At 36.1% G+C, this 11,989-nt stretch overlaps 2 protein-coding genes across 2 annotated transcripts in view; both read left to right on the plus strand.

Annotated features, from left to right (window-relative positions):
• On the plus strand, nucleotides 1,036–8,368 carry LOC109837496 (adenylate kinase isoenzyme 6 homolog). The gene is made up of 3 exons (XM_020405765.1): nucleotides 1,036–1,370; nucleotides 6,167–6,312; nucleotides 7,888–8,368. The coding sequence occupies exons 1-3, from the start codon at nucleotides 1,176–1,178 to the stop codon at nucleotides 8,078–8,080; spliced, it is 534 nt and encodes a 177-aa protein (XP_020261354.1). The 5' UTR covers nucleotides 1,036–1,175; the 3' UTR covers nucleotides 8,081–8,368.
• Nucleotides 11,759–11,989, plus strand: part of LOC109837499 ((R)-specific enoyl-CoA hydratase) — a 7,342-nt gene continuing 7,111 nt past the window's right edge. Inside the window, 1 exon segment of the mRNA XM_020405767.1 lies at nucleotides 11,759–11,988. Within this exon segment, the coding sequence (XP_020261356.1) occupies nucleotides 11,807–11,988 (182 nt within the window). The 5' untranslated portion in view covers nucleotides 11,759–11,806.

The raw sequence follows: 11,989 nt of genomic DNA on the forward strand, positions 1-11,989 counted from the left end.
AAAGAAAATATAACAATATGTCATCAAGCCTCTACAAAATATACCAATCTGGTCATTTTGCCAAATATTAAGTATACTTGCAAAAATAAAGAGAATATGTACACTTATAGTAGGGTTAATTTCTGAAAAACCCCAAAAAATCGGGCCGGAGTGTTGCGATGGATCCCTATAAACTTTTTTTTATTCCACTAAATCCCTATGAACTCTTAAGAGTTATTGCACATAATTTCCCTGAACCTTTTTTATTCTAGTAAATCTCACTTATTCAATTCCCAAGTTTAGCATCATCAATTATCAATTAGAACATGTCACATCGAAAGCAAATGACAAAAAGATACAAAAATTCCTTCTGGACCCAAAAAACTATAATTTGATTAAAAACATTATTTTGTTTTGGTACCTTAAGTTTACATATTTTTAAATTTGATACTCCAGAGTTTTTTTCAACACTTTGATACCCTAAAGTTATATATTTTTAATTTTAATTTCTCAAAGTTCTTTTATGACATTTTGATACCCCATACTGTACCCTTTCTTAAACCCAAGAATTTGGTTTTCACACCTTCGTACCAAGAGGTTTAGATATCAAAGTTAAAGAAATGTAAACTTAGGGGTATCAAAGTAAAAATGTGTAAACTTTGGGGGTATCAAAGTGTCAAGAACAAATCTTAGAATATCGAAATTAAACAATAAGTAAACTTTGGAATATCAAAATGTCAAAAATAAACTTCAAGCAATCGTGATTAGAAAATGTGTAAACTTTAAGGTACGAAAGTGTAAATAACCCATAAAAATACAAAAAATCCTTCTCAACTCGAAAAAAAATATCATTTGATTACGAAAATTTGTTTGAGTTGATACTTGATGATGCCAATTTGGGGAATTGAATGATGAATTTTAGGTGAGATTTAGTTGAATAAAAAAGTTTAGGGGAGTTATGTGCAATAACTCCTAAAGTTCCTAGGGATTTACTGGTAACAATAAAGTTCATCTTAGTATAAATGTATATATTCTCTTTATTGTTGCGAAGTATACTGACGTTTATACCATCCATCTTTGGCGGACGGCTAAACACTAGCGACCCCTGCCTCCCCACGAAATCTCTTTCACTCCGCCGATCCCCGCGAAAGGGGAAATTTTGCATTTCGCCCCCTAACAATTACAGATTTGCAGCGATGGCAGGCCAAGGGAGGTCGAGGCCGAACCTTCTAGTGACCGGGACGCCGGGGACAGGGAAGACGACAACGTGCTCTCTGCTGGTGGACGCCACCGGGCTCCGCCACATCAACGTCGGCGATCTCGTCAGGACCAAGGGACTCCACGATGGATGGGACGAGGAGTTCGAGTGCCACGTCATCAACGAGGATTTGGTTAGTCTGTGCTTTTTAGCTTAAGCCCTAAACCCTAATTCTAGCCCTAGATTTTGTTGTTTGTGGAGAAATTGAAGGTTGAAGGGGTGTTATTGGGGGTGAATTCATTAACTCTAACCCTAACTGTAGGAAAAAAAGTCAAATTTGAATAATATTCGTAAACCTTAGTCGAAGACTGAATTCAAACAATTAAAAGGGAAAATTCGTTTTAAAATGCTGTGTGATGACTCAAACAAAATTGAGTTTTTGCATATATTTTTCTGTAGAAAGGTGAAGCATATGACATGGGCATTGCTGAATTTCCTTTGAAGGGTAAATTGTAGATTCTAATACTTATTTAACTATTCCAGACTGAAGATGTAGTATTCAAGATTGGCATTAAACAATGAAAGTTGAGCAATTTTCCTTCCTGCTCTTAGGCCTTTTTCCCCGCTTCTTCATTTAATCATGTTTGTACTAGGACTGGGAGTTATTTTAGTTGGTAATTTGAAAATTGATTTTGAAGTTGGGGATGACACAATATAGCATTGGTTCCGGGGAATAGGGAGTGTAAAGTGAACATTTAGAAATTGGTTCACCATGTTTATGGCTTGCAAAACCCCTTAATCCGTACTGATGGATGACCTCTCTATGTGAAGAGTTAGTGGAAGATGTTAATGTGTAAATTTTCTTGAAGGTGAGAAGCTAAGAATAATGATTGAATATAGGAACGACAACAACAACAGTAACAGCAATAAAACCTTTATCCCAAATTTTTTTCTGGTCAACTACATAAATCGTATTTTTCCATTTGGTGACATTTTGGGTCATCTTCTTTGTTAAATTAATTATTATCTTTTCTTTCTTCATTGTTTCCAATCAAGTTGTCTTATGTCTATCTCTAGACTTCTTTTCCCTATTACTTGTAATCTTATTGCTTCTTTTAACCGGTGCATTAAGAGGCTTCTATTGTCTATGACCAAACCTTCTCAAATGATTCTCGCGATTTTTATTTTAGATAAGATCAACTCTAATCTCCTTTTAAATATTAATGCGCTTATTTCTTATCCTATCTTTTCGTATTTGTCCACAGTACCATTGGAACATTCTCATTACTCTCAATAGGAGCGTCCATTGTTATTCCATTGAAGATAGGAGGGAAAAAAGAAATTCACCTTAATGATCAATCAAGCAAGGGATTGGGGTTTGAAGTGAAAACACAATGTGTATTTTTTTTAATTGGGGTTTGCGGATTTTTTATTATTTATTTTTTTGAGTAGGGTGGGTTTAAAAAACTCAATTCATCCATGGTAGAAACCTTCCACCTTTGAGCAGGGAAAGAATATTTAAGGTTATAAAGGTGAGAAACTAGAACGAATAGGTCAATATCTACAAGTAAAATGGTTAAGGACAAGGTACGAGCGAGAGTCATTTTCTTCTTCATTATGTAAGCTAAAGTGAGTATTTAGAGTTGTATGTATATATTTTAGGGTTGGAAGAGTCACTGACAAAAAGTTGAAACTTAGAGGTTTTTGAAAGCTTATGAAAACTATGCTTTTGCAGTAATTAGTCCTAATTATTTTTGTTGCTGTTGATCTTGTTTTGTCGAATCTAATAGCTGCACTAAATAGCTTGGGAACAAGGAAGGAAATAAAAAGGCTTGGGAAATTTTACGAAACAAATTGTAGCCTATCCACACTAATACTACCAACTAAAATTCCTTGATGACCATGATGGTTGAACATCTTTATGTAGCATAAAAACCCACACGATGATGCATAAATACGATAAGGAAATATTGAGATATAGCTCAACAACTGTACTGGAGATTGTTTTGAGCATGATTGAGAGAGAAAAGAGATTATAACTACTAATAGGGAGAAAATTGGATCAAGTCTCTTGTTTATTCATTTGGAATTGAATTGGAGTAGCTTCCAAGGACTCCTTATGTCAAATATTTAAAGCACTCAACATTTGGTTTATTGGAAATGATGAGATACGGGCAAAAGCTCACCCTTTAGAAAATGCACATGGTGTTGCTTATTAGTAATCATGATGTTGATCCGATTTCAAGTGAACATGAATAAATATTTAATTGGTATCTCATAGATAATAAGTTCTTAAATTGTTACGCATATGACTTGTTTCGGTTCTGGGTTTAATTCTGAAATCGGTAACATTTATCTTTTTGATAAACCCCTTTTTTCGTCTAAGTAAATGTTTTAAAGATGTTAGCTAAAAACATGTATTCTTCTGTAGGAGGACCTTTTAAATTTTTTTTATCTTTTGATTATCTCATCACTTATGAAGTATATGGATATATTCTGATATTTGCATATTCAAGGGATGTACCTTGGATAAAATTATAATCCATGAACTATGTTGTCTAAGATTTTACTTTATTTGTAGATTCATGTATATAATTACCCGCTTAATTATGAATAATTAATTTGTCAAAGTTTTTGGCTCTATTTACTTATATATTTGTTAAATGATATCCAATTTATTAAATTTATAATTGTTTAGGTAGCTATTAGTTTACGACTTTTAATTTATCATATAATATCCAATTTATCTAAGTTTCATTTGTCTAATTAATTCATGTACATGAGTAGTACTTTTATAGTTATAGGCTAGGTCGCATAGGTACGATGTAGGTGCTGGTATGGGTATGGTACACGACAAATTTGTAAAGGATAGGGTACATGGACACGGTTAAAAAAATTATATATATAATTTAAAAATTAACAATTATCTTTCATGTCGCAACCTTTTCTTTTATTTTTTAGGTTCTTTCATTATATTCTAACTAATTCTCAATCTCCTAAATAAAACAAGCCCTTTTGAACCATGTCCTTTAAAAGAAAAAAATCAAATCAAATTTCTCTAAAGGTATGTTGTGCTATCCTTGCTATTATTTTTACCAAAAAATGATAAAATTTAATGATGTACCATGGTCAAACAATGCCAACTGTACCCCGTGTGGTGCATGATGTCATATTGTCATCTACTAGGCTATCACTTAACAATTTAAAAAGTTGGGGGTGAGAGAAAGTTACCCATGTGATACATGATGTCATGTTCCACTAAAGCAATATAAATTAAAAAAGATGGGGAGAGGGGTGGGGGGGATAGATTCTTTTTCATCTCTTTCCTCTGCCTCAAACATTAGAAAGCCATGACCAATTTTCTGGAAAAAAAAACAGAGAAACCCATGGCTAGTGAACATTTTTCGTGTCCACACCATTTGGGTACGGATTCATAACCAAAACATGTTGGACATGGGTGCGGTCCCCCACTGGCCGTGTCGGGGTATCCTATGTTATAGATATATAGAAAATAATCTTTAACATGCTAAATTAATTAACCTACTAATTAGCCTTCCTCTCTCTCAAGTAAAGCAAGTAAAGGGAGGGTGTGTGTGGGGGTGGGGGGCTCCCTCTTTTCACCTCTCTTTTTCTTTTCTAGTGTTAGGGAGGTTGAAAATAAGGTATCCTAATTCTGTTAGAAATTTAACGAAGTTAAGTTGGAAAGACATACGAGTTTTGAGATTTGTTTGATAAATATCAAAATTTAGGGGTTATTTTAGGAATATACTAGATTTGAGGGGTATATAGGTACTAACCTTTTTTTTAGGTTTTAGGTTATACCATATATGAAAATTTGTACTGTCCTATTTGTGTCCTATACCATAATTTACTGTGATGCTATCCTATTATTCATTGGAAACTAACCTGTTATATGTAGTATTCTGTCATGTGCATGGTGCATTACCCTTAATATTGAGTTCGACCTTAGCACTGATTGTTATTTTATACATTAAAAACTACATTACACCCGACCAATTCAAATCTAAACCTATCCTACTTAACACACTTCGAACTTGACCTGGTTGATAAACGGGCAACACTTATAAGGCTGGGTTACCCAAATAGAGGTGGCTAGGTTCTGCTAAGTCTTTGTTTGATAAATGGATGTGGTTGCAGTACATATATCTGGTCAAAGGATAATCTTCAGTCAATCTGATCTAAGCGAACTAATTCCCACCCTTGTGTATGTGCTTATTGCAGGTATTTAGGCCAATTACTTGGGAATAAGAGGAAAGAAATTGATCCTCAATAGTTAGCAAATTCAACATTAGAATGTTCAAGCATTTTGTGTTCATATTCCGACATTAGTAGTGGATTAGTGATTCGTCTTCCCATTAACTAGTATAGAACGATAACTGATTAGTACCTTTCTAGATATTTGCTTTTGCAAGTGCTTTTGACTAACATTAAAATATATGGCTAGTTTATTCAGAGGTCCTTGTTTGATTTTTGGGAGTGCTCTATTTTAGCTTTTAGTGCTTTGGGTCATATTACAACTTTCATGCGTTTGAAAAATAAGCATACAATTCTATAAAATCCTGAAACGCCTCTTTAGTATGATTCTCTTCCTTAGGTGGAACGTGATCATTCCATTCTTGCTGGAGTCTACTACCATCTATCTTTTTGAACTAGTCAACCTTCTGTTAGAAAAACTCAAATCTTCAAGGGTCTCTCTTCCAGTTCCTTTATAATATATTTAGTATGTATTTGTCATATTTACAAAGGTTCTTCTCATATGCAGCTTTGATTGTCCATATTAAGCGAATTATTGCACTAGTAATCTAGTAATTGCTAGCCTTGTATCATTATTAACCTAAAGCTCCATTGCAGAACATGCCAACACTTTTGTATCTGTGTTTTACTGTGATCTTCTATTGTCCAAAAGTTGGTTTTTTTAATGTATTCATGAGTTCATATCTTGTTGCTAATTTCCTTTTTTTTTGGTAGGTTTGTGATGAGTTGGAAGACATAATGGAAGGGGGAGGTATAATTGTAGACTATCATGGCTGTGATTTCTTCCCTGAGCGCTGGTTTGATCTTGTGGTGGTCCTCCAGACTGACAATTCTATCTTGCATGACCGCTTGACAAGCAGGTACAATAGTTTGTCCTGATTTGATAATGACCAACATCTACTACAACTCGTAAGTGATCAACTACAACCTTTCTCTTCATGATTTGTAGCAAAACTTACTACTGAAAGCAGCAACAACAAACTCTACGAATTCAACCATCCCCTAAATTCATTATGGGAAAAATAGAACTCATTTTCATTTGATATCTATCCATTAGAATAGCCATCGATCTACTCCGATTATAGGGAAATAACTCAAATCTATAGCTATTACCTACAAAAAAGCAACTATACCTGTACTACATCATCTTAACACACTACAAACTTGCCAAAAGATGATAACTTAGAGCTGATTCTAACCCATTAACTGGAGCTGAAAATCTAGAGAGGAAATACCTAAGCAAAAGAGGAATATATAAGTAGTGGCTACATTTCTGCTCTCTCATCATGATGAAACCTTAGCCCTTATAGTCAAAAGTGCTTAAATAAGCCCTTGTAATTAGGGCCTGTTGAGTGATGCAAAGCGGGTAAGGTAGAGAAACCTGGTAGAGAAACCTGGTCGGGTATGAATCAGGGTTAAGTAACTAGGCGCGCGTCATGATTCCCATGTGCTTTTAAGCTAGATATTTTGTAGGTATAATTTGTTAAGATCTGTGTTTGGATTATTTGGGTAGATTTTATATGGTTGTTGTTTGGTAGAAGATATATTTTCAATTTCTTACAATGTTGGTGTCTGGGCATGGATCTCAGTCATGAAGTTTTATAACACCACAAAAGAATGGATAAATATTCAACGTATAACTTTTAAAGAGTAGTGATAACTAGATTATACATTCTAAACTACTCGTATACTCAACAAACAAAATTGTGGAGTCCTTGTAAATTGCTAGCAAGATTTATGAGTCAACAAGGACCCCATATTATTGTTACTTGTAGTGCAAATGTAATATAGGATTTGCTGTACATTTAGCATTAGCCATTTTCAGATATTACACCCATATTCGCACAGATACATGGATGGTTTAGCTTATGAAGGATCTAAAAGTTTTGAATCTAGTCCTTCCTAGATATTCACTTACTCAGATTAGGGGCTGTTTGGGGGCTGTTTGGTTGGTTTCCTAGCAACAAAAGAAAAAGAAATTGGGGATGGAAACAATTAAGGACGGGTTTCCATCCATTTCCTTACAAAAACCCATGAAATGGGTTTCCTTAAATGTAAGTCATCATCCAATGACAACATCTTTCCATTTGATTTCATGGTGCAAACCAAACAAAGTAAAGGAACCATTATAGGAAATACACTTCCTATATTATTGTTTCTTGTAGTACAAATGTAATATAGGATTTGTTGTACACTTAGCATTACCCATTTTCAGATATCACGCGCATATGCGCACAGATACATGGATGGCTTAGCTTATGAAGGATCTAAAGTTTTGAATCTCATCCATCCTAGACATCCACTTATTCAGATTAGTTGATTCTGATTAGAAATCATGCACAGCTAGCCTAGTGATATGTTTCTTTAAGTATACTTAAGTTATCCGCTTGTTAATCTCACATTTTCATTCTTGGTGGCTTCTACTAATAATGCAGAGGTTACATGGGGCCAAAACTTACAAATAACATTGAGTGTGAAATCTTTCAAGTGCTACTAGAAGAGGCAAAAGCGAGTTACCCTGAAGAAATTGTAATGGCGTTGCAGAGTGACACTGTTGAAGACATAAGCAGGAACGTCACTGTTCTGACTGAGTGGGAGAGTAACTGGAGGCGCAGACCCTCCTCTTGATAGTGTTGAGGTTGATAAAGTTGTTATACTTATGACGCTTCCTACATCGGCCATGGAAAAAAATGCAAAATAATTGCTGGTAATGAGGGAGGGGTGTGCTAAAATAAAGCCAAGGGGAATTGTTGGAGTGGAGAATGCCTGAGTCTGCGTTGTTTTTTTCTTTTGTGTGGTACATTTTTGTCTTGGAGTGTGATTGGCTGTATGAAGTTTGGACTTATAATGAGTATATTCGGCCCAATGATTTGATTATTTCCGAAGTGCTTGAAGAATGAAGGTTTAGTTGACAAATTTTCTTGCAGTATCTGATGTTTTCTTTTATTTCAGGAATGTGGTTGGCAAGAGATTATTTTGGGGAATGGGGGCTTATACCTGATTTATTTGTTTCAGTATTCTCAAGTGGATCCAGTGGACATGTTTTACAAGGAAGAGGTCTGAGCTGGGACAAAGAAAAACATCTATATCGGAAATGGATCTTGTAGATAAATGCAAAACGTCTTTCCACATTCACTATTGACAGCCTGTTACGTATGCTGAAAAGCTTTTTCTTGATAATTTTACCAAACAATTTAAGTCTCGCGAGAAAGATTAGACACTTAGATAATTATGATTTCTGAGTATAAATCTTATTATTAGAGATGTTAAATGGGCGGGTATGGGTATTAAATGGGCGGGTCATAAATGGGCGGGCATGTTTTGTCCATTTACCCATTTATGGCCCATTTAACATTTTCTAAATGGGCGGATTTTTACCCGCCCATTTAATAAACGGGTCACTCATTTGCCCATTTAATTATAGTGGTTGTGTATATAATACTTTTGGGGTGTCTTTTGTAAACTTTTAGGGGGCTTTTCGTAAATTTTTGGGGGCTTTTTGCAAACATTTTAGGGGCTTTTCGCAAACTTTTTGGGGGCTCTTTGCAAACTTTTAGGGGCATTTTGCAAATTTTTAGGGGTTCTCATCTACTCATTATCTGTAAGTCCACATCACCCATCTATTTTATTTGTAAATTCAGCAGTCTACGTCAGAAACAATAATAGTCTGCATGACATTTAAATACAATTAATATCCAAGTTTAGTTCTTGATCAAACCAGTAACAATTATTCATGTTCTTTGTCCAAATTCTTAAAAAACAGAGCAAAGGATTGGGGAGAACCAAAGGAACGAAACTGCAACAAACAAACTCAACCAGTGATCGGATCAACATATCCAGCTGATTCACCTCCAGAGCATGCATTCGTTAGCAACGTTATCAGTACAATGTCGAAACCCAAAATTGCGGATTCAAGGATTGCAAATAAAGGGAACTGGTACTCGAACTAGATGTTTGGATGCACACCAAACCCACTTGATCCAATCACAATAACTGGAATTTCCTGTGTAGCATCTGGAAACATCGACAAGCTCCTCGCTCGACCTGGAAACATAATCTCCCTTGGCATTTCCTGTGTAGCATCTGGAATCAATAGTCCGCCACTAGTTTAAAATATAAAAGGCTAAGTGACGGTGAACTCAAACTTTTGTACATTTTGTCAAAGGTAAAGTTACAGTAAAAAGAAATTTGTAGACGGCATTAAAAGCAAAAGATGGAATCTGATGGTAATGAGAAGCTAAATAATTTGGTCCATACATGTCATTATCAGGCAAATACCTTATTACTCTCGAATACATCTATGATATATCATCAGGACGTGTAGGATGAAATGAAACTTATACAAATTAGGATACATCAGAGCTTTAACCAGCATCTGTTCATTAAGATTGACCTGTTCAAGTATCAGATAAGTGTCTAATATGGGTATATCTCCTTCATTAAATTATCAAAGCAGCAGAGAAGTACACATCATAGTTCCAAATTGGCCCTCATTTTAAACCATACATTGTATACATGTATCTATCATTGTAAACATGTTAAATCAAGCATATTCATTTATGCAACAGAACATATATAACCATAAAGACCCATACATTGTATATAGTAGCTTGTAAGAAATAACGATAAAGAAAAAAAAATCAATTGTCATAATACAATTATAGTGATATATGGGACTTATAAGAAGTTTGGTGAACTTGTAATCCAAAAACCAATTTTCATAATACTTTCAACAATTCATCAAGAAGGAAAAAGCACACACATATTCCATAATAACCCCTATAAGAAATTGCAATTACACTTAATTACTCCATAATAACCCCTATAAAACATAGTATCATCACCTAATCAAAATGAGAAAAGTGTCTGTAGAGGATTTAGACACTCCATGATTAATGATTACATTTAGAAACTTGTTAGACAATAGGATTTAGACACTCCATGCTTAACATCAATGGATATCCAAATCCTAGAGTTCAGTGTATGAATTAAAAACATAACATCAATGGATTACTGTGATTCTAGCCATTTACTAACTAAACTGGAACATAATGCCCATAATTTCAGAAAAAAATTCAGAAAATACCCAAATTAGCCTTAGGGTTTTGAGGAAAAGAACTTACAAGTGAGGCGGCGAAAATGAGGAGCAGGAGAAGCGGCGAGATCCGATTTCAGGAGGAGGAATTACGGTTGGGGTTCGAGAGGCGGTTGAGGGCCTTGAGGCGGTGGAGGAGGAGGCGGAGGAGGCTGCGGTTGAGGCGACTGGCGACGGAGGAGGAGGCGGAGGAGGAGGGATTGAGGCGGCGGAAGAGCTCAGAGACTCAGAGAGAGAAAGTGAGAAACGAAGGGATTTTAGGGTTTTGGGCGGGTGGGCGGGCGGGCGGGTATAGAATGCCCATTTAGACCCGTTTAAGTGGATGTAAAATGCCCCCGCCCGTTTAGACCCATTTAATTAAATGGGTGGGTTTTGGACGGGCCAAATAATGGGTGGGCAGATGGGTAAATGGGTATGGGCATAAATTGCCTTCCCTATACGCCTCTAAAATCACATGATTGAGCGACATTGTGGATGATCCTCTCCGTTGAACTTGATCTATATATTTAAAATCCCAACACACCAAGTTTGGGGTGAACCCGTCGTCGTTTGACCCTTCATCCACTCGTATCAATTTTAATGGTTTTGAATGAATAGAACTTTTCACATGACTCGATGGAGGGTCAAACGACGACGGATTCACCCCAAACTTGGTGTGTTGGGGTTTTAGAATATGTAGATCAAGTTCAACGGAGCGGATCATCCATAATGTCACTCAATCATGTGATTTTAGAGGCGTCAATGAGGAAATCACCTCCTATGACAAGGATACCCATTAATCTCATATATATATTTCCTCCTTGACGCTTCTAAAATCACATGATTGAGCGACATTATGGATGACCCGCTCCGTTGAACTTGATCTACATATTCTAAAACCCAAACACACCAAGTTTGGGGTGAACCCGTCGTCGTTTGACCCTCCATCGAGCCATGTGAAAAGTTCTATTCATTCAAAACCGTTAAAATTGATACGAGTGAATGAAGGGTCAAACGACGGGTTCACCCCAAACTTGGTGTGTTGGGGTTTTAGAATATGTAGATCAAGTTTAACGGAGCGGATCATCCACAATGTAGCTCAATCAAGTGATCATCAATGGATAAGAAACTTAGTGGACGTCCACTTAAGTTGACAGAAGTTTTGCTCTATATATATATATATATATACTCACACATAGGGTTCTTTTGTGAGATTTACTCTTGATGTAATCTACTGCGTATATTGTACTTACCTTTCCCTCATCCTCTGACGAGCAACAATGCCACCGAATCATCTAATCCGAGTCCCTGCCCTCGCCGCCGCCTTTTCCTCCTCCTCCTCCTCCCCCTCCTCTTCTCGTCGCCTCCTAAAAATCGGCGATGTGTTGAATCTATCTCGCCGATTCACCGACGCCGACGTGGTCGGGTACTCCGCGGTGACCGGTGACCGGAACCCCGTCCAT

This window comes from Asparagus officinalis, chromosome 4 (assembly GCF_001876935.1).
Source record: "Asparagus officinalis chromosome 4, Aspof.V1, whole genome shotgun sequence".
Taxonomy (NCBI): Eukaryota; Viridiplantae; Streptophyta; class Magnoliopsida; order Asparagales; family Asparagaceae; genus Asparagus; species Asparagus officinalis.